The sequence below is a fragment of the Hippichthys cyanospilos genome, chromosome 1, assembly GCF_059441005.1.
Source record: "Hippichthys cyanospilos isolate Australia breed blue-spotted pipefish chromosome 1, RoL_Hcya_1.0, whole genome shotgun sequence".
NCBI lineage: Eukaryota > Metazoa > Chordata > Actinopteri > Syngnathiformes > Syngnathidae > Hippichthys > Hippichthys cyanospilos.
The window spans coordinates 11,321,411-11,345,108 of NC_142369.1; the positions used below are offsets into that span (position 1 = coordinate 11,321,411).

The 23,698-nt window shown below is 40.7% G+C and overlaps 2 protein-coding genes across 3 annotated transcripts in view; both read right to left on the bottom strand.

The window, feature by feature from the left end:
* Positions 1-263: 263 nt before the first annotated feature.
* Positions 264-15,208, bottom strand: prkg2 (protein kinase cGMP-dependent 2). The gene is made up of 19 exons (XM_088411165.1): positions 15,073-15,208; positions 13,096-13,473; positions 11,658-11,824; positions 10,260-10,373; positions 9,401-9,506; positions 8,225-8,288; positions 6,841-6,919; positions 6,665-6,758; positions 6,538-6,606; positions 4,905-5,003; positions 4,689-4,839; positions 3,716-3,852; positions 2,615-2,704; positions 2,407-2,548; positions 1,373-1,536; positions 1,165-1,287; positions 1,018-1,080; positions 727-793; positions 264-529 (listed from the first exon to the last, which is right to left on the bottom strand). The coding sequence occupies exons 2-19, from the start codon at positions 13,470-13,472 to the stop codon at positions 434-436; spliced, it is 2,202 nt and encodes a 733-aa protein (XP_088267291.1). The 5' UTR covers position 13,473; positions 15,073-15,208; the 3' UTR covers positions 264-433.
* A 1,030-nt stretch (positions 15,209-16,238) lies between these two features.
* The window catches only part of rasgef1ba (RasGEF domain family, member 1Ba), a 42,728-nt gene continuing 35,268 nt past the window's right edge, over positions 16,239-23,698 (bottom strand). For both annotated transcript variants that reach the window (XM_088432219.1, XM_088432227.1), the window contains 8 exons: positions 23,145-23,240; positions 21,452-21,554; positions 20,704-20,783; positions 20,516-20,611; positions 18,474-18,569; positions 17,580-17,703; positions 17,395-17,467; positions 16,239-16,896 (listed from right to left, as the gene is read on the bottom strand). In XM_088432219.1, coding sequence (XP_088288345.1) covers positions 16,872-16,896; positions 17,395-17,467; positions 17,580-17,703; positions 18,474-18,569; positions 20,516-20,611; positions 20,704-20,783; positions 21,452-21,554; positions 23,145-23,240 — 693 coding nt within the window. In that variant the 3' untranslated portion in view covers positions 16,239-16,871. The remainder of the gene's footprint in view (positions 16,897-17,394; positions 17,468-17,579; positions 17,704-18,473; positions 18,570-20,515; positions 20,612-20,703; positions 20,784-21,451; positions 21,555-23,144; positions 23,241-23,698) is intronic.

A 23,698-nucleotide genomic window follows, 5' to 3' on the forward strand; every position in this document is an offset into this window, starting at 1 on the left:
GAGACTAATATTTAGGGAAAAGATTACTGAGTTATTTTGAAATTATTTTTCCACATTAAAAGGCCATTTTCAAGAATATGAACTGTGTAATAATTATATTAACGGTATGATTTTTAAATTAAAGTTGTGAAGACAGTCATATTCTTTACAAAAAAGGTAAATGGTCAGGAAATGTTCATCTTTCAAGACAAAGTAGTCCAATTTTTCTTCAAGGCGAGAGGGGATTCATTTCCTATGATGTATTTTCCGTTTGCTTCATATCATCCCAGAAAACATTTTTATTAAATTATCCAGTAGTGTAACAAAACAATCCACTCTGATGGTTGGGGACCGGACAACGGGTAGTCAACAAATCCAAAAGTTTCTTCAGCATTAGCTTTTCGCCACGTTGAACATTTTGGTGAAGGGACAAAGGAGATGTGATGGTCAGAGCTCAGAAGTCGGCGTCCCATCCTGAGAGCTCATCCGGAGGAATTTTGTCATCTGGAGGATAAACGTCAAAGTGGCTGTGGTCCAGTGGACCTGACACCTGGAAGACGACAAAAGCCGAACATCCAAACCCGTCACTCTTTCAAAATAAAGTTCAGATGTTCTAGGTGTAGGTTCTTCCTTCCACCATGGGAACTACAGTAGTTATTGTACCAAAACCAAACTACCGGTAGTATATGTACTTTTGACTTGACTTTGAAAATTGTTGATAATTGACAATGGAGACGACGAACTTACGTGTCTCTTAAGAGGTGACGCCACGGTCCAAGCCTTTAGTCCCGCCCAGTCAAAACCATTAAACCACCTGCACACAATTTTACTTTCATTTTGGAGTATTAAAAATACCCCTAAAAAAACAATCTTACAATGCAATATATATATATATATATATATATATATATATATATATATATATATATATATATATATATATATATATATATATATATATATATATATATATATATATATATATATATATATATATATATATATATAAAAAAACACACACACACACACACACGTTACCTGTGCTTCTTGATATCGCCGATGCCGCCTTTCATGTTTCCCAGCCGCTCTGCCGGGTTCCCCCTGAGGAAGACCAAGCAGAAGGACAAATGGCTCGTTGGAATCCTCGTGCGTGCGTGTGGCGCCCCCGTGTGTCGGCGGCGGTACCTGCAGAGCCTGCGGATGAGGTCCTCTGGCCTTTTAGCCATCTTCTTAGGGAAGTCCATGTTGTCAACGCCTTTCAAGATGTTGGTGTATGTGGCCATCTGGTCGATTCCTGTGAAAGGGGGGCTTGGCCACCCAGAGGAGAAAGTAGCATTTCTTTTTTTTTTTTTTCCCCTTTTGCTTCACCGGATGTTTTGAAGCACACACCTACCTGCCAGTCAGAAGCTCAAACACCAGGATGCCTAGGGACCAAAAATCCACACTGAGATTATGGCCCTTGTTGAGGATGATTTCCGGGGCCACGTATTCAGGTGTCCCGCAGAAGGTCCACGTCTTCTGGCCCCCGCGCATCTTCTTGGCAAAGCCAAAGTCCACCTACAAAGACGTGTTAAGTGTTACGCTCCGCAGTCTCCGCTTGGCTGTCATCGCCTTCAGTCTCCCCATCATTAACAAGGCGCTCATTTTGTGAGCATGCTCTGTTTCTGTGCGTGAGCTGAAAGCTACTCCACGGCGTCCACTTGGCTGCACTTCGTCCTTAGTCTCCTCTTGGATAAACTGTGTCCCCTTTATCATTTCTCGCCACTCATGGGTTGAGTAAGTTCACTGTCATTGTGTAACACATAAGGATGGGCACACTTGCTAGCTTGAGCTTACACTTAGCAGTATTATAAAGCCACAGTCTCTTCTTGGCTGCACACTACATTTTTTGGGGTGCCTGCAATCAGTCTCCTCAGCTATAAATTCTCTTGTAGTTTACAAAGAGCAACATGTTCGATTTATAAGGCTGTGCATTAACTCTGAATGCTACTCCACAGTCCCCCTTTGGATGCACTTAGATCTTGGGACTCCAATTAGCTAAAATAAGTCTCGTAGTCTACTAATGACAACACGTTAATGTTAGCTTTATAAGACTGTGCATTAGCTCCGAATGCTACTCCATAGTCTCCCCTTGGTTGCACTTAGCCCTCCGTCACATCTAAAATTGATCTTGTGGTCTTTTATTGTAAAATATTATTTTTACGTATGCTGAAGTTAGCTTAAGTGGCTGTGCCTTAGCTCTGAATCCTACTCCACCTTGTCCACTTTGCCCTCAGTCTCAACTTGGATAACAACGGATGTCGCTAACCACAGTCAAGAATAAAGTTAGCTTACTCTGTATATCAGTGCCGTTAAGTTGGGCACTGTGCAACCGTCTCAATATTGCCCGCAGTCTCTTTGTGGACAAAATCTGTGGGATCCACTCACTAATTTGACGTAGCCCTGAGAATCCAGCATGAGGTTCTCCGGTTTGAGGTCTCGATAGAGGATCGCCTTGCGGTGCAGGTACTCGAAGGCCTCGATGACGCAGCCGACGCAGAACTTGGCGGTGGTCTCGTCGAAGTTTCCCCTGAAGAAGGTCCCGGAAGTGACCGACTGGGTCAAGGCACTGACAAAAGAGCAATTCCGAGCCTACCTGTCTCTGAGAAGACTCCAGACCTCTCCCCCGAGACAGGCCTCTAGCAGCATGTAGACGTATTTGTCATCTCGGAATGTTCGGAATAGTCTGGAATGGAAGAATCGCAGTCATATTTTCGTGTGACGCTAAAAGTTGTCAACAGCAACAAAGCAGCGGTGACATTGGCACTTTTTTTTTTTTTTACAGTAATGCCTTGAGATCCCGGCGCAGACTTTGGAGTTTAAGATATGAGCCATCATTCAACAATTTTTTTTTTGCGTTGACTAGCATGCAAATTCAACGCATTCCACAGCAAGTACATGTTTGGCAAACACAAGCATGCAAGTAGCCATAGATGGGCTAGTGAAAATTGCGCTGTTTTTTAACCTTTAGAACAATGATTTGAACACAAATGCTCAAAAGACACAACGACACATATAGGAAGCTAAAATAACAATATTCACAGGCATATTTCTTTTATCCTCTGCCAAGAATGACTTTTGATCATACTCTGTGTGAAAACAAAACTTTCCAAATAGTTACTGCCCCCTTGTGGTAAGAGTTACATTATATCTATCATTACCACATATTTTTGTAGCATAATTACTGCCTCCTCGTGGCAAAATTAATTTATTTACATCCAATCTAATGTCATTTCAGTACTTAGTTTTATTTAGATCGTGATTTTAGAGCTTGTTTTTTGTCTTATTAAAAATACAAGGGCCCAAACAATATGGATTTTGCTCTGTTATTTGGCAGAATAAAATTAAATAATGCGGAAAGTAAAATCAAATCATGCATAAACTTAACGTAACTTTTTTGGTCCATTAACATTTACAACCTCAGATGGGAATTACAGACAGAACTTTTTTTTTTAATTATCATTATTAGAAAAATACGGGGTTTATTATTGTTTTTTTTTTTTACAGCATCAGTGATCAGTGTCATTTCTGAATGGATTTCAATTTAAGGACAAAATGGATTTCAAGTCAATTTAAGGATAAAATTGACTTGACTTTGACTTGAAATGTCCATCTGGCTCCTGAATTTTGTCATCGCAAGACGATTGCGAAAATATTAGGAGCAAATTTGTCCCGCCCAACCCAGTTCGGCACCGACCGGACGACGAAGGGCGAGCTGGCCTCGGCGAGTATGCGGCGCTCCGAGTGGATGTGCTCCTCTTGCCGGTTGTCCACCACGTGTTTCTTCTTGATCATCTTCAGCGCAAACGTCACATCCTCGCCCTTCACCCTCACCTGACGCCAGCCACAGCAAACAACTCAAATATTAGAATGTTACCATATTTTTTTTTCTTTTTCTTTGATATAAATATGAAAATTGAAACTGGATTAGAGTACTTCCTTTTGGAGAAGAAAAATCTATTTTTTTCGCTTTGAAATATGGAATTTAATCTCTGTACATGACAATATTTATGGGCGTTTTTTTTTTTAATAAGTTTAAAGAAAAAACAAAGTAATTGCTATATTGAAAATATATCTACCAGTGTATTGAAAAATTCAGACTTGAATCAAATTTGCATTTGTTAAATTGTACTTCTTGAAATAGACTTGAATCAGAATTGCACTTATTATAGTTATCAAAAATGTTCAACTTGAATCTTGCCATATTATCTTAAAAATGAACTGAAATTATGTTGTTAAATAATGTCTAAAAAAACTTTTTGTATTAGCAAATTCTAAATTTTGGGTAATAATTCCCAGAAAAACTGACTTGAAAAGTGCTATTTTTTTTTAAATCCTGAAAGATTTTAAGCTAGAAAAATGTTTAATTTAAATTTAGTCTTGCCAATCTTTAATATATATTCATTCAAATTTTGTAAATATGTTTTTGGAGTACAATAAATATTTTTAGTCATGTTTATTCTTGAGAAAAACATTTACATTTATATTTTAAATTAAATTTAATATAATTTTTAATATTAAATACTTAAAAGAAAGTAAAAGAAAAAACAATCACAATTTTTCCATTTTTTTTCCATGTAACTTTTCTTCTTGAAAAACGTTTTTTTTTTTTCTCCTCCAAAACCGCGCTTGAAATTCCGACTCGGAATTCTTGTCGCCATCAGGTGTACCAGTTCTACTCGTCCGAATCCGCCGACGCCGAGCGTGGCGACGACATCCATGTGGTCGAGCGGCCTGGACGGCGAGAAGGCGGCGGCGATGTTCTTGAGGCGGAGCATGTCGGGGGGAAGCGGTGGACTGTGGCGGCGCGACGACGACTTCCTGCGCCAGACGCCAAGCGCGCTGAGCAAACGGCGACGCTGCGGGGAGCGAGTTAGCGAGCGCACCTGGCGTGTCGCTTCAGGTCGTCCTGGTCCAGCATGGTCACGTAGTCTTGGAGGTACTTCTGGAGCTCTTCGAAGGTTCCCACGGTCTGATCGAAGATCCTGGAACCAGCGGCAACATTGGCTTGCTAGCGAAGCGGAGCACGCTTGTTAGCAATCGCTACAATAAAAAAACTTACAAGAACGTTTTTTATCCTTTACATACCGTATGATGAAGCGCGTCCAATTTTCCAACCATAACCTTGACTTGGAACCCTTCTTTGAAAGCCTAGTCATTGATTACAAACCTAAAGTCAAACTTCAAACCCTAATCTGATAAACAATTTTAACCCTGAATCTTTGTTTGAAACCCTACCCCAGAATTGAAATTTAAATATGAAACACTTAACCTGCAGAAACATAGTGTGGCCAAATTTAAAGCCATATAAAACTTGGCTTGACTCATATTTGAAGTCCTGGGCCAGCCCTGAATTTGCCCAAACCCACATTTGAAACCTTACCCTACATTATTACACTACTTTAGAAACCCAACCCTACATTGAAACCTTAAGCATATTTTGCAACTGCTTTTACAACCCAATATAGTGAGACCAGTCCAAACACCAACATGGAACCTTAACCCTGACTTGAAACACTGATTTGAAACCCTAACTGTGGCTTAACACCACAAGTGGGTAACACTATCCCTATCTGAAAACTCCAACTTGAAACCCTATTATTCCAACCCAAATTTGACCTACTTTGAAATCCATCTTGAGAAACCTAACCCCACAAACTCAAGGCGTATTTTGGAACTGCATTTTAAAATCCTATTTTGAATCCAAATTAGTAAGATGAGCCCAAACTCGAATACAAAACCCTAAACCTGACTTGATACCCCAATTTGGTGGCTTTAAAACACATATGGGTAACCCTAGCCTTATCTTGAAACCCTAAATTGAAACCCTAATCCAAGCTTGAAAACCTAATATGAAACCCTACCTCCACTGTGAAACCCTATTTTGCAACCCTAACACTGGTTTAAAACTGTCAATTAAAATCCTCACCCTAATACTGATCCCTAATTTGAAACTCAAACACTGGCTTGAAACCCTACTTTGAAACCTGAACAGTCTGATTCAAAACACCAAATGGGCTTGAAGCGCTAAGTTAAAACCCTAACACTGGCTTGAAACACCAAAAAGGAAACCCTCATTAAAAAAATATCTGCATCTGCATCTAAGAATATTTAAAAAGTCTAAATTGAAACCCTGACTTTAAAACTTCACCCTGGTTTGAAACGTTATTTTGAAACACTGACTTTACCTAAAAACCTAAAACTGATTTGAAACCCTAATACCCAATCTGTTGTGAAGATTTCCCTCTGGCTCAAAAACCTAATTGAAGCCCTAAACCTGGTTTGAAACCATGACAATATTTTGGAAGCCTAAGTTAAAACCTCAACTATGTCTCCACACCGGTTTGAAACCCTAAACACTGACTTGAAACCCTAACCTTATATCTAAAACCCATATAGAAGCCCTATAAGGCAAATATAGAAGGGTAACCTTGGTTCCTGACTCCAATTCGAAACCCTAACCATGGCTTGGAACCATACCACTGAACAACACGGTGCTTGTCATGCGCTTTGACTCACTGTCTGTCCATGAGGAGACACTCCACTTTGTCGTCATCAGCGACGATGTTGGCCGATCTGACGTCATCGCTGAAGCAAAAGTTAGCATTAGCATTAGCGATTAGCTTACGTGGAAGCTAACGGCTACCTGATGAGCGCCTTCTCTCCAAAGTAGTCGCCCTTTTGCAATGTGTTAATGACCCGGGGACTCTTGTGGTCCTCTGTGGACTGGGTAACCTTAACCTGTGAGATGAAAAGCAGCTTTTAGTCATGGTAGGTAGGGTGTTGACGTGATCGAGGGTAGTAGCTGCAGTCGATGCCTTCCCTTTCCTTGTGCGATGATGTAAAAGGTGCTGCCCTCTTCGCCTTCGCGGATCACGTAGTCGCCCTTGTTGTAGTATTCCTGCCAGGAAGACAAAGATAAGGCACCGAGGATATGACGACCCTTGTTTCAAATCCCAACTTTGAAATGTTACTTTGAAAGCTTAACCAAAGATGTAAATCTTAATTTTGGCTTGAAGACTAATACCAAGCTAAAAAAAATGCTTAAAGCCCTCGTGTCGGCTGACCTCCGGACAGATTAACAGTGTACGGTCCAGACTCGTTCCGGATGAGGATCCCTAAAGTTATTCTTCTTTCAATTAAACTACTACTGGGCCATGGATCTTTATACAGTTCGTGGCCAGCAACCGCAATGTTACTTTTGGACCACAGGATATTTTCAATGAGACGATGCACAAGCACAATGCAGTTGTCGGACCAGGGCACATGAACCACTCTTGCTGCCTCAATTAAAAAAAAAAAAAAAAAAAAAAAAGCATCCAAAGGCTGCATGAGGTGACATTGATTTATTTCTGCGGGGAAAAGGTTTTAGCATGTACGACACACGTCTATGTGTAAGCCTTGCGTTGGACGTGCAGTACGCCGAATTTTCGTAAACATCTGCAGTAACCAGTGATGGAGAAAACCCACGGAACCACTCAATTGGATTGATATAAAATCACTGTTTTCTATGGTGAGTAACGAGAAAATACTTATTATATATTGTTTTTGTTTTTTTTCTCGCTTGATCATTTTGGAGGCAGGTGTTAAGTGCGTGAAATGGATTTACTATTGTTTTATCGCTATAGTTTTAACATCTCTAATAGTTCCATTTAATCCATTACGTCGTAAATCAATGTTGAAGAAATTAGTGGCATATTGAACTCACGTGCGGGACACGCAAGTCATTACACCAAGCGCTCCAATCGATTCACTTGACTGTATGCTAATGAGTACGTGTTGCAGGTGTTCGGTGCGTCTATTTTATCATATTCGTGTTTCTTTTCATTTGTGCTTACCTTTGTTCTAAATTCTGTGTAGATATAAGGTAAACAATTCTTTCTGTGTTAAAACATAAACGTTTGTTCCTCTGCGGTTAAACTCGCTAGCTTAGTTACACGCTCCTCTGCGTGTTGAAGGTTTCAACTCGAGAGCGCGAATAAATGAAATAAAATGAAATAAATGTTATTGAGCCAAATCGTCTTGCTTCATACACGTGTAACTATACGCTAAAGTATAATGAATCGTATTCCAAATCTTCCAAAAACAGATGAAAAATTGATATAACTCTAAACCTTGGCTTGAAACATGTATTTGACACCCTAACCCAAGGCTTTCTCTTCAGGATACAGGTGAAGCACTTGTTGATGCAGAGTGAGAACCTTACCACCTCCAGACAGTCTACAATCTTGCTGATCTTTTCGTCGGGCAGCTTAGCCAAAAGTGACACGCTGATGGAAAACACATGAGAAAAGAAATATAAAAAAATAAATCAAACCACATCTGATCCAGTTTGACGGCAATGTAACCGGTACATGTAGATCTGTTGGAAAATTTGGTTGAAGCATTAACTTCAGGTACAAATCTTAAACCCTATCTTGAAACCCTAAATTGAATGAACATTTTTTCAAATGGTACCTAGCTTTAGCCTTAAAACTAAAATGTTGCGTTCAAGCCCAAATTGAAACACTGATTTAGTTTGAAACCCTGATTTAAAACTCTAAAGCAGGCTTGAAACTGCTAATGCTAACATTGTCTTCACACCCTGATTTAAAAACATTAACTGTGACATATGTGTCACAATCATGGAAAGACATATCAAATGCTGAATCAAATTGAATTCAGATATGATCCAGATTTTTCCACAGTATATATATATATATATATATAAAATTATATCTACCATATACTATGAGTAAGAAATGCTTATTTAAAACTAAAATTTGAAACTATACGACTCCACTGCAACCAAATCTAATCCCAATCTGATCTAGATTTGGCTGAAGTGAAAACGTAACATGCAAAAGCGTATTGAACACCAAGTTACAACCCTAAGGTGAAAGAGCTAACCCTGCCACAAAAACCCTAATTATAAATCTCAAAACCTAACTGCAACCAAATTTTGTCCAGACCTGATCCAGATTGGGTAACAGTGTAAACGTAACATGCAAAAGCGTATTGAACACCAAGTTACAACCCTAAGGTGAAAGAGCTAACCCTGCCACAAAAACCCTAATTATAAATCTCAAAACCTAACTGCAACCAAATTTTGTCCAGACCTGATCCAGATTGGGTAACAGTGTAAACGTAACATGCAAAAGCGTATTGAACACCAAGTTACAACCCTAAGGTGAAAGAGCTAACCCTGCCACAAAAACCCTAATTATAAATCTCAAAACCTAACTGCAACCAAATTTTGTCCAGACCTGATCCAGATAGGGTAACAGTGTAAACGCGACATGTGCGATCCATCGAAACATACTCGTACGTGAGATCGTGCCGAGAATATTTCCCAATCGGTGAATCTTGAGGAGAATGCTAACCCTATTAGTCGCTAACCAACCTGCGCAGGAAATTTCTGTACTGGTCGTGGCGCGTCTCGGCCGTTCTCCTCATGATGTTGCGGAACACCTCGCGGTCCAGAGCCCATGTGCATACTTTATTCACGGCTGTTGTGGGAATAAAAATGCTACTCAGACACTTTGGGGAAACACAGGGCATAGATTTGGGTTTTTGTTGTCGGTTTTAATTCGAGGGGGGCAAATACAGTAACTTCCACTTTGAGTGGGTTTGAAAGAAACACGTTTTGTGAAAAAAGGACTCGAATTTATATTCTTCGTGTAATTTTAAACGAAACCGTTTTTGAGAGTATCTCTGCGTATAACGGTTTCTGAAAGACCTTTGTACAAAAGCCTCGTTTGGACTTTACCTGAGATTAGTTTTGAAAGAACAGATTTTGTAAATAAAGGACTTTGATTTGTACCTTCCCTGTCAATGGGTTTGAAGAAAAAATTCTTTGTAAACGGATGACTGGATTGTAAATACTTTTGTAAACAAAGAACTTTGATACGATTTTTGTTGCGCTGGTAGTGCTTTGATTTGGATCTTGAGGAAACGTTTGGAGTCCTGGCATATTTTGGACTGCTCTAGAACCAACCATTCCATTTGGATTTCACAGGAATGCTTGTGAAAAAAAATGGAGGAGCGGTTTGGATTATCTTAAGGGGTTACTTAGCATATGGCTAACGCTAACCGCTAGCAAACAAGCTTGTGCTCAGAAGAGCGTGAAGACTTTTGCGTTTCAGTGTTTTTACACGAGCCACTTTAGGAGTTCTGCAGCGAGCGCAAGTACTTTGGAATGGGGACGTTGCGAATTAGCCTTGGCAAAGAGGGAGCTTGAAAGCGCTAACGTTGGCGTTTACCTCGCACGGAGGCGGTGCGCGTGCAGTTGTAGAGGATGGCCAGCTCGCCAAACGCCGTCCACGCCGCCATTGATGACACCAGCGTGTCCTGTTGAAGCACATCCAACTTTCCATCTGCGTGTGTGCGAGGGACACAGACAATAGATTATTGTATCGCACAGGCGCGCACACACATTTCATTACAATATCACACATCATAATCATGCCTTTATGTAATATGTGCATGTCTGTGTGCTTTTATGTAACGTGTGCGCTTGTGTGCCAATCTGTCTGTGTCATTTTGCCAGTAGGTGTGTGGTGTGAGTGTGTGTGTGCATGTGTGTTTTTGGCTAAGTGTGTTTGTGTGTGTACCTGTGTGCATTTGTGTATCTTTGTGAACGTGTTATTTATATATATATATATATATATATATATATATATATATATATATATATATAGTGTACTTGTGTGTGCATCCATGTGTGTGGGGACCAAATGTCGGGTTTTCCTGTGGGATCTCTTGCACTTGTGAGGACCTCACAAGTTCAGACATTTTTTGTTGAGGGTCAAGACTTGATTTTAGGGTGTAGGTTTGTATTGGATTTTGGATGAGAGTAGGGTAAGGGTCAGGGTTAGGCAATCTGTTGTGATGTTTAAGGTTAAGGACTAGAATATGCATGAATGTCCCCACTAAGAAAGAACAAAAACCCTGGAGTGGTGTGTGTGTTTCTATATATTCGTGTACTTGTGCGTGCATGTCTTAGTGTGTGTTTCTTTGTGTGTCTATGTTTTTTATGTGTGTCTATTTGACATTGAATTGTGTGTACGTGGGTGTGCAAATGTATGTCCTTGCAATGCGGTGTGTATGTGTGAGTACATCTGTGTGTTTCTACATTAGTGCTCATGTGTATGCAAGTCTTAGTGTGTGTCTTAGTCTTAGTGTCTAAATGTACTGTATGTGTGCATGTGTTTTTACATGCATATTTTTGTGTTATGTGTCTGTGTTCTTTGTTTTTCTATTTGTATGTTGAAATGTGTATAGGTGTGTGTGCATATTTTTGTCCTTGTGTGTGTGTGTGTGTGTGTGTGTGTGTGGTGGTTCTGTGTTGTTTGGTGTGTGGTTTGTTCTGGTAGGTACCACCCTGAATCCAGAAATATATATTTTTTTAATTTCCTATATGAAACAGAAATGCCATTGGCTATTTCACTCGGTCCCCACTAGTGATCAAGTACAAGAAAGTGTGTGTCAGAGCATGTCTATGGGAGTGTGTTTCAGAAAGTCATTTGTCAAGAACAGAAAATGTTCTAAAGTCAACGGTTTGATGATGTCCAGAACAAGGTTCTTAAATGCACCGTCTGTCAGGAACAGGTCTTCACATCAATTCAACAAAGCTTTGGACAAAACTGGGCCTCAGGTACCTGCCAGGACAAAGAGGTGCTTGCCGGGTTCTCCTTGCAGGACCACGTAATCGCCCGGCTGGTACATGCGCAGGTACATGCATTCCACCATGTCTTTGAGCTGTTGCGGCTCCAGACGCTTCAAGTACTGGTTCCTGTTCAGGGCCTCCATCAGCTGCTTTTTCACGCTGTCAAAAAAAAAAAAAAAAACGCGACAAACACGAAGGAGTTAGCCGGACATCGCTGGCAAGCCGTCGTTCGCCCACCATGGTGTGACTCAACATTTCTTTGGCGCTGGCAGAGTGATCTTGGGTTCTGCAGACATACACACAACCCAGAATCAAAGGGAAAAATGCAAATAGAAAAATAGTCATCACAGCTGTGGTGGGAGGAAGGTGGCACTTCCTGCGTGACCCCACGACCCGCATTTACATGCAGCTGGTCCGCCGTCTTGGATAGCAGGACTATTTGTTTGGAAATACATTTTGAGAAAAAAAAAAACGGGAACAAGAACATAACTCGTCATGGAGAATATGGACAGCTCCTGCAAAATTGACTAAACTACGGTTAGGATTTCAATATATAAAACAAGGGTTAGGGTTTCAAAGTTAAGATTTTCCACCGAGAGGTGGACGACAGGTTTCCAAACTAGTGCCTTACCATACATGGCCTTTTTTTTTTTTCAAACAAGGCCTTTTTTTGGCATTGTGTACAAATTATGGAAATTCCTTCGATTTTTTAACGAGATCATAAAAGAGTAAATGGAGAAAAAAAGTTTCCAACAGATGATTGAAACATGTAAAACTTCAAAATGCAACGATTCTGACATTTCTATATGATTGCAGCTGGAAGTGCGAGTTTTTGTATACAAAATAATCATTGTCCAAATTTTGGACCATATTAAACCATCATTATTACAGATTTTGAGATGCATTTTAATAGGATTTATTACATTGATTTGCCTGCCATTTTTGCAACATTCCTTTGAGCGGCGGTCAAACTATGTCAGCAAACAGAACATTCTTTCTTGACGTGTTTCACCTCAAGACAGTAGGTGGCAGTAGAGGCCAGTTAATGGCTATGTCTTAAAGTGTCACCATTGCGTCACAGACTACAAAAACAAATCATACCATTTTTTCTATTTTTTGTGGGTGTTATAAAATTCAACCTACATATGTATTGATAGAACTGATGCCACTGAACAATTTGAGTGGTTGAAGAACATAAAAATCGCTAATAACTTCAATTATTACACCTTTAAAGGCATTTATACAATTTGGAAAAAAATGCAATGACAATAGTTAGCAAAGCATGTGCACAAGGGTTAAACAAATGCTTTACTAGACATAGTTGTGCTTTTTATTTTGCAGGAACAAGAACTCTGCGCCGATCTCCTGTTTGGAACAAGAACTTCTTTAAAGCGTTGCGGTCCTGCTCATGAGTGTCCAAGGCATCTCACCTGGACTCTTTGGGTACTCTGGCCTTGTCAAAGGAGAACTTTGGCAGGCAGCTACAGTCGTAGGTACGGGACGACGGCTCTGCGGACACTCCCGCTTTGGCGCCCTTCCTCTTGTTGTCGTGGACATCGGCGGCCGTTCGCTCTCCATTCTGGTTTCGGATCTCATCCTGCGGCTTTTTCTGCAGATCCTGGCCGAGGTGCGCCAGAGTCTGTTCCTGCGCGGCCAGCTTCTCCTGCAGATTTTTGAGCAGCTGCTCTTTGGCGGCGAGTTCCTGGTCCTTCCTGCGCAGCTCCTGCTCGAGCTGCTCCACGCGTGCCCTCAGGGGGTCCGGCGAGGGCCGCTTGGAGCGCTTGGCTTTGGCAGAGCCGTTGCCCATCCTTGAAGAGCCGGAACAGGAACGTCGGGATGGGAGAAAGTCCAGGAAGAGGAAGAGAGTGGTTCTCATTTATAATTCAGAAGGCAGCAAGTGTCGGGTTACACAATCAATCGGGCGTCACAAACACACACATATTGGCAAACAAACAAACGCGCACACACACAAAAAACACACACAGCCAAAAAAACAAACACACACTCACAGGCAGACATTCCATGGATACACAATGAAACCAACACACAGATTCACACATTCGGAAAGAAAAAACAAACAAACACTTTAACACGGATTCTCACACAAAGATTCTCACACACAGACTCTCACAGACTTACACAAACAGCTACATACACAGATGCATAAAATGTATGCACATTCATATTCAGCAGAAGTTACGTACAGACCTATAGGCACGCTGACACATACACAGACACAAACACACAAAAACACAAAAACAAACATTAATGGATACACGTGAAACCCACAAACAGATTCACACATACAAAGAAAAAAAACACAAACACATTTACACACAAACAAACACACCTACACACACCAACAGCTACACACACATATACACACACGAATGTAGACACATTCAAATACAGGCATACACAGACACACTGAAACAACAAATACACAGTCACACACCGATTCATGCATAGATAATCAAAAATGTATGCAGATATGTCACAGACATACGCAGACACACTGATACAGTAAAATACACATGCACACACACAAAGCTAAGCATACAACATACACACAAACACAATGAAACACACGTATTCACACATATGCAAACACACACTCACATGCTCTCAGACACAAAATCACACACAAATCGCTACAGAGACACACACTAATGTACTCATATTCATATATAGCAGATATCACAAACCTACATAGACACAGCTGATGCAGATGAACACAAACACCTTCACGCATACACAAAAAAGCACACACTGATAGACATGATACGCTCATGAACAGGGACACAGATGCAAACATACAATCGTACACAAAACATCACAGACACACACACACACACACACACACTCTCAGAAGAAACACAGATACACACAGATTCAGACTGACACAAAGAAAAATATACAAACACAGCAACACACTTACATACTCTCAGACACAAAATCACACAAAAAAAATCTACAGAAATACACGCAAAAATTAGACGTTCATATATATAGCAGATGTCACATACGTGGACAAACATCCAGACAACAAAAGACACACACATAGATAAGAAAACACATTCACAAATTCACAAACAGGCAAACACTGATGCACACAATGAAAGACACACACATGCACACAAACAGACTTACACAAAACATTTCAGGCATAAACAAGCAATCAGTCACACACGCACACATTTACACAAACGCACTCATGGAATTCCACAGTAACAATAAGCGTGTTTGTTCTTCCTCCTCCCGCTCATCTTGCACGTGAACATCGATGACGTCACACGTCAAACGTCCACTAACAAAATGACGTTTGCGAGCGTGCTCTTTTAGTACTCATCAGGGCGCACCCACTTAGCGCGGCGCGTGCACGCAAGAACCCGGAAGCGGCGTCCTACCTGTCGAGTGATGATGCTCGGTCCGGGTTCAAGTTCGAATCCCGGCAGCAACAAGCCGGCGCGCTGCATCCACTGCCGCCGCACGCCTCTCGCCTCCTTGTCCAGCGGCTCGCGCATGCTCAGTGCGCACCGGGATGAGCGCGCTCCCGTGCGCGCCCCTAGGTCTCCATTTGTCTGCCCAAATGCGCGTGCGTTATTCTATGCACGTCCGTCTCTGCGCGTGTCTCTTTGCACGCGTGGGCCCCAAGTGTGTGTGCACGTGCGCGTGCCCGACAGACATTCCATGAATTAACCCGAGAAATATGGCACGTGGCCAACTTTGTGGATCCCAATCAATACACACTTTGCACGGTCACATCACGGGCCAGGACCAGAACACGCATGCTCAGAAACTTTGTCAAGTCAGAAAAGTTCGCTAAACAACAAGAAAAAAAATCACGAATACGGAAAATAAACAACGTTGCTTGTTTTCTCTGGAAGTGCGCAAGGTCGTCGGACTAAAGGTCATTTTCATCGTGTTTTGAAAAATCTTTCTGAAATGTAGTTTCTTGTATTTCAACTTTTTAAGGACTTTTTGTCATATGTCGACCTTTGACCCCTGCACCCTAATCTGTGCGCCCAGTTTGCCAAGAAGTCTTCAAACCACTTGTGGCTATATGATGACGCCATTGTCTCTATGGTAACGCGGTGGATGTGGACAACATTTTTTAGGACCTGGTTTGAGGTGTTTGATGCAGTGAGACTACTTGGCCTCACAGGGGCGCTAGATTCATTTATACTGTAATTTTAAAAGTCAATGTCGCTAATAACCACAGTAACGACAAAAAGTAAAATACATTATTTTTGTCTGGTTTGACTTAGAGGAAAAATATCTAGAAAATAGGTTATGCCTGCAATAGATATTGTCAAGATTAAAAATCCAGGTAATAGGTTGAACATTCTAAACGGAAAAAAAAGCTTTTTTTTTTTTTTTTTTTTTAACTGGTCTGGCTTAAAGTTTGAAAATGTTTAAGAAAAATTGCAAGAAAAGTAACAACTACAATAGAAAAAAGTTATGGTCATAAATGAAAATCTGCAAACGAGAGAAGTCCCAATAACCCCAAACAGCAATGTAGCAAAGAGAAAGGATTGTATGTTTTAAATATATCAAATGAAACACCAATGAATAATTAGATTTTTTTTTTATTGATTTTTCTCTTGGTGGTAACAAAGATATTGATACAGTTGTGAGGATCATGAAGGGAAAAAGTACACAAAAAGTACATGAAAACGACATGAAATCTTCACAGAAATTTTAACATGAAATCATAATTTCATAATTGGGGGCCATAATTAAATAAGGTCAATAGTAACATGGTGACTCCACATCAAGACTCATAAATAAAACATAAATTACATCGACAAGCAAAGGGAACACAATGAAAACATTTAGCATAAAGATACTAAAGCGCGTAGCTTATACACTGTCTTGTAATCCTAACATGCTAAATTAGCATCCGAGGTGTCTTCGAAATGCATCCGGTGCATTTTGTTCATTGAAAATTAAAATGACAAAAAAAAAAATAATAACAGCTGGCCCTTAGTTTTAGCTTTGCGGAGAGGCGCATGCTAGCTAACCAGCAGCTAGCTTGTAGCTCCGTCCAATCAAAGAGAGAACGCTGTAGAAAAGGAGACTAGAAAAGTCTTACAAAGGAGGTGGAAAAAGCCGCCGTTGGTTTCGCAAAAAATAGCTTTTGTGGTTTCCTCTTAGACATGGAGGATACTTTTTTGGTAGACGACATCTTGTGCCTTCTTCACGTTTATGCCCGACTTAGCAGTGTCGCTCTGCAAAGACCAAGGAAACAAAAAAAAAATCTTAATTTCTTATTACTCATTATTAGAGTTTAAATAATGGGAAAAAAGACATTACATGAGCCACTTGTGATACCTTTTTACTCCTCTAGATGGTGCTCTTGATTTGAAAATAGTGGGTTCGTGAGGCTTAATTTTCCCATCACTAGTATTACACTAAAATATTTTTTAAATTAACGTTAAGATTATTGCATACTCAAAACTTAATTTTCTAGGGTACTTAAAACAAATTCATAGTGAATAATAGATCAATGGTAAAACTGATTGTATTGTGTTTTCATAAGCATATAAATACAATGTAACAAATGATATTTATTAAACATGACCATATGTAGTTATGTACATGCACTCTATGCATATATTGGATTTGATTGCGTTTCAAATCATTCATATTTCTTTTTCAGTTTAAAATATGATACGTTATACATGATGGTGATTTTCTTGAACATTAATAATCATGCAGCCAATTACCTGAGCGACTTCCATCTGTCCTTCTCCATGTTGTTGTCGGGACCTTCGCTCTCATACGACGCCAGATATAAGGCTAGAAAAAGCGAAACATCATGAGATAAATATCAGGACACATAATACGAGTTTGAAGTTGCCCACAGAAATTTGGCAACAGGGGTGTGTAGACTTTCAGCGCGCGTACGTACCATCTTCGGTGTGGACGGGCGCAGTGAGCAAATAGTGCAGAATCTTGCGGTCCTTGTCAAAGGGACACTGGACCGTCTTCCAGCTCATGAACTCGCTCACTTGCTTGGCCAACTCCCACATTTTCTACAAAGCGGCAAAGCAAAAACATGAAAATCTCGCACCAACGGTCAGAACACTCACACACACAAAAATTGGAAAACAAAAACTTTTTTCACAAAGTGCAATCATAGGCACAATTTTGGAGGGCAGTGACTATCGATCAAATGTTCTATTGATTAATCGAACAGTTGGATAAGTTTTAGTTTTAAAGGTGTATCACAAACAGTTATTGAATACTGTTTGTTGACCATTTTCTGGTGTTCATCTGGTATTTTTAGTGTAAAAATAACAAACAGCTAAACAACAATTGAATGACACCAAACAAAAGGAAATGACACAGACAAGCAACCATCCACGTACCCAATCGCACCTAAGGTCAATTTAGTATGTCCAATACACCTGCTATGCATGTTTTTGGAGTGTGGAAGGAAGCCACAGTGCCGGAGAGAACATATGCAGGCTTGGGGAGAACATGCAAACTTCACACTGGAAGGCCGGAGTCAGCTGGAATTGAACTCTGCTCCCTTAACTATGAGGTGGGCGCACTAACCACTGATCCGCCATTAATTTGGTTCTGGTCTTTTAAAATAGTGATAACAATAATAAATAGTAAAATTCTCATCAAATATGTTTTTTATGGAGGGTAGCTGACACCCTTGACTAATGCTTAATATAAGCCAATTGAGCACTGTAGTGATAACTGTGACCACTGGATGGCAGTGTTACTCACAACATAGCTACCTACATCAATTTGTTTGTAAATGTGTCAGCTGGGACATGATGAAGGGGGTCACCTGGAAGTTGACATGCCCGTTGTGGAGACGGTCGGCGCAGCCTTCGTTGAGGAAGTAGATGTCTTTGATGAGCAGGCTGAAGAACGGGATGACGATCTGGACAGATGGAGAAAAACATCACGTGAAGCAAAAATCAGATCATGTAGTTTGCAAATGTTGTTATCCAATAATACAACGAGAGAAGAAGCTCTTTTGGGAGTGTCCAGCTTGAAGTTTTGCAGTTAATCACATTGGTTGCATCACGGCGAGATGCTGCGTGTTTGTTTGAAAAGCATGTTATTATTTTTGAAGGAAAGGCCGCATGACAGGACAGCACGCTGCGTAACGTCCCGCTGTTGCCGCACGACCAAACAAACAAAGCGACATAGCGACAGCCTATTTGCATCAAGTGAAAACGTCAAAAGTGAGCAAGGGCGGCCACGCAAAACAAAACAACAAACGAAATCGAAACAAAAGTCGGCTTTGGTCTTTTTTTTTTTTCCCCTCTCTCAGTAGAAGAGGGCAACAATCCTGGCGGGGTCCGCAATTCCCGCTCTCTCCTCTCGGGCGAGAGGTGACGGCAGCGAGAACATACCAGACATGCTGGAACTTTCCACTTGGCGACCCCCGACCTCTGGCCCGCTTGCGTAACTCGAGCTTGACAAACAAAGCTCGCATTCCTTGCAGGGAACGGACACGGCTTATATAAAAATCATGTGCTGAGTGACCGTTGGGAAACACGACGTGATCTGCAGGGAGCCCGTGTTTGTTTTTTCCAGATGAAGTTCAGCGTGACCCATCAGTTTACATCATGTTTGTGGGACTTTTGGCGGTGGCATCGACCCCACCCCCCACCCTGCCCAAACCTTCCTTTTGCATCCATCCTACCCGCCCCCCCCCCCAAAAAAAATGTAGCCATTTAACTGCGCAATCCTTGTTACAAAGGCATTTCACATAAAAAGGGAAAGCATTCAAAAATGAGACGGGAAGGAGCTGAAATTTCACCCAAATGTTCAACATGGGGCGACCACTTTGTTATCACACCACCAGTAGTGTGCCATCCATTGACTAAAATACTGTGAGATTGATTTGGAAGAAAATGACCCAAAAATGGTCAAAATACTGCACAAAGGTTAAAAACAAAACAACAAAATGTTGCACTCATTTCATCGGTAAAAAAACAAAAAAACATTAAAAAATAGGGTGGAACAAAAACGGGGTGCACTGCTGAAAATAAAAGAGGGAATGCAGTCTCATGCAGAGTTAATCAATAGTTTTTTTCCTTTTTCAATGTTTAAGCTCATTTATAAAAAAAAAAAAAAAAAAACAACAATCAGATGATGCACCCCCCCCCAAAAAAAAAAAAATCTGCACATTTTTAAGCCAACAAAACAACCTTGCCAGTATAAATGGATGGATGGCATCTATAGCCATCAATTGCAGTCCAAGAGGTAAAGGCAGAGAAGATGGATGGTGCACCTCCTTCCTCCATTACAACTCAATTAAGAGGCACAACAAGTTTGTACATAATGAGATGGCGCACCCCTTTTCACAAATATACCTTAAAAATGTCAAATCAAAAAATAAAAAAATCTTTAAGAGCCTTTAAGAGGCTTTATGTCTGTAATGGCCCACCCCCAACCTTTGTAAACGCTAAAGCAATTACAAAGCCCATTTCAAAGCTAAGAACAAAAATGGTGCACCTTTTATTCACGCATCATAAGAAAAAATGTCAAATGCTGAATAAAAAGGCTAACAAAAGCAATGGTACGCCTCCTTTTTAATTTGCAAAGCCCCAAAGATTGAAAAGGTGATGGCGCACCCCTTTGCACACCCCTAAAAATTGAAAAGCGATGAAAAATATTTTTCTCCAACAATTTGACTACATTGGATGGCGCCCCTAAGTAGAAATGAAAGTACCTACAGGTGCATTGAGTTCAATAATGCATTTTGTGTTGTTTTGTTTTTTAAACTGATGGAATTTTCCATACAATACTCCAAAAAATAAAAAATACTTTTTCCACCACACCACTTTTTGCCTAAACTAGCAAGGGGGCTCTCACCTTCTCCCTACTGCTGTTAGCGGTGATGGACCTCTGGGTGGCGCCACGCAGCGCCGTCCTGTAGTTGTAGAAGTTTCCGGAAGGATCCATTTGATGCTGCGCAGGGGCATTAGAAATACGCAGTGTGGTCAAAAGTATTGGGACGCCTGCCAGACGCAATGACACGACAAGGACGAAAAACGGCGCACCTCCAGGATGTCAAACTTGGCCGTCTTCACTTTGCTCCACGTTTTCTTCAGGCGGGACACGGGGCTCATATTCATCCCGGCTGGAAGGGAAAAATTACAACGGCACATCAGACACAGAGTGATCCCATTAGGCGTGCACCAGCGCACCACCCCCAAAGACAATGGCCTCAACGTATGCCTGGTTTCGCTCTTTACGGTGTTCAAAAAATGTCCGGCCAACAGCGCCAAATAAAACACATTTCAAAAGGTGTTGATGTTCTGAATTAGGGATTATCAAGATGCGCGCACCATTACATGTTACTTTTTATGGCTTATGAAAATGAATGACTCACTTTTTGACACTTTGAATTGTGCAGTTAAAAAAATATTTCATAAGCGTCCTTAATCGTGAGTGTTGCTAAAATTCTCCTGGTTCCCAGGAGACATTTTGTTTGTGTCTCACTCACAGCGACAGCTGGGGGTCCAAATCCCCCCCCCGCCGACCCAAAAAAAGAAAAACCTCTTGACCCCTTTTTCCGTGTGATGGGACTTTCTCCAGGCGGTGTTGACCATCTGCTTTGATTGGTTGCGCACCCCCAACTCACACCTCATAGTGCAGGCTGACCAGATGCCTGGCCACACCCCCAAACCGGGGACCACCATTCCACCAAACATTGATGTCAGCTGCATTTTTTTTTTTAAACTAAAGTGAGAGGGGGTGCGCAGTGGTTGAGTGAAGACAAGAGTGCGCGGTGGATGAGCCACTTACAAATGATGGCCATGAGGGAGTTGAAGTTGCCAATGTTGAAGCATTCACGTGCTACGTCGATGAAGAAATCCATCACCCGCGCACGTTGTTTCTTCTTTGTGGGCTGCCGGGACAACAACAACAACAAAAACATTTCTATAAGAAAAACTACTTGTGAAAAAAAGCAAAGAAAACTACCATAAACTTTGAAACCAACTCATGCTAAATGTTTAGCATTGCTAGCTAAGAATTCAACTCATTTAATCACAAAGACATAGTTATACATTTTTTTAAGAGTCCAGTTATTTAATGCTATTTTTTTGCATTGTCTAAAACTGGTTAGAGCTCAATTTCGGTATTAAAAAGTAATGGAATACTTTTAGATGAGTAAGAATGTAAGTAATTGATTACATTGGAAAATCAAGTACATGGGGAATCAATTACCTTCAGTACTAAGGTGACTGATGAGATTTTTTTACAAAAAGATAGACACAAGAAAAAAAAAAAACCATGTATATTTGTGCTAGTTTGGTTTTTACTAAACAGGGTATTGTGTAGTAAAGTAATTGATTACCTAAGTATATATATATACCTAAAGTAATAGATTTTTTTTTTTTGGTATGTAGTGACCTAAAGTAATTGATTAATATGCTACTTAATTTCCTAAAGTAATCCATTTCTTACTAACTGAAAGTAATCAATTACTTTGATAATTTAATAATCAAAGTAAAAATTTACAATAGTACGTAATTACCTAAAGTAATTGATTACTTATGTGTCCAATCGATTGTTTAAATAATTTGGTACCTAGAGTAAGCAAATACTTTAGTACTTAATGACCTAAAGTAGCGATGGGAAAAATAAAGCCTCATGAACCACTTGTGATATTTTTTTTCTCCTCTAGATGGCACTCCTGGTTTAACCATTCAAAAGTAATTGAATACATTTCCATTGCATTAGCCTTTATTTGTAAACCAAGTGCACCACCTAAAGGGGTAAGAACATATCACAAGTGGTTCATGAGGCGTCATTAACCCATCACTACCTAAAAGTAAGTCATTGTTTTAGTTCTTAAATTCATTTAGTACCAGCCATTTTAGACTTCTTTGGACAAGAAGTTGAAAATATATGTAAAAATATCCATTTGGGACTGAATGAGTTAAGCGCAAATAAAATAACATTTAAAACAGGGAAAAAAAAAAAATCAACTAACTGTTAATTCAATCAGCCATTAGCTTCAAAGCTAACCCTAATGTTTGCTAACATTGAAGGACCAATGTCAACAAAAGACCTTTAAGGATCAATAAAAAATAAACTACAATTGAAAGTGCATTAGGGATTGGAAATAGTCTTTTTTTTTCTATAGCGTAATGAAAATAGTTTTTTGTTTGAAACCTAAAAAAGGTTGACATTGAATGTTTGCTAATGCTAACCATAACAGATATAGCAATACAAGCTATTTAAGCGGTTAAAGATCCAAATTGAAAGCAAGTTAGACTCCAACAAGTATATTTTGACCACTTGGTGACTAAAATGTCCATTAGCTCTATAGCTAACGTGTCAAAGGTTGCTAACACTAACCATAACTTACGAGGCTATGTAACGCAATTAAGCGTCGATAGAGTCCATTCGGATTCGGGGGACGGGCGGCGGGGAGTTCGGTTACTTGGCGACGACTACTAGAAATCCCATGTTACCAGTGTGAGTCCCTCACCATGCAGATTTCGGTAGCCACCAGATAGCTGAGCCTGTTGAACCAGTCCACGTAGGCCTCCAGGTTGGCCGCCTTCTTGTGGTCACTGAAGTGGCTCTGCATCAACGATAACAAAAATTCCAGTTCAATTTCAGCTACGCTTCTTAGCGAAGCATCATAGCGTGAAACCATAAAAAAGGGTTAGGGTTCCTTCCTCTGTGTTCGACTCATCTGGCTCCCTTTTGGTCTTATGCCAGTTTTGGAGCCGTTGCGGCGAGCCCGAGGCACAACGGCAAGCTTTCCTCGCTTCTCATTACCTGGCATCCCAAATCAGCCTGTTGCCTAGCAGCCCGCGAGCCAGACCAGACTAGCACACTCCCGCCCGCCCGTCTACCCCAGCGGCAACTGCGGTTGCTAAGCGATGCCCACCTAAACCAAAATTCTGCCGGGATTTCAAGGAAATCGCTGAGTGCTTTTGTAATTGTTCTATTCTTACGGGCCCAGCGGTTTCATTTCTTTAGTTTATCGGAGTCACCCGACCCCGGCGTGAACCCGAAACGGTCGCCGCGCGTTGT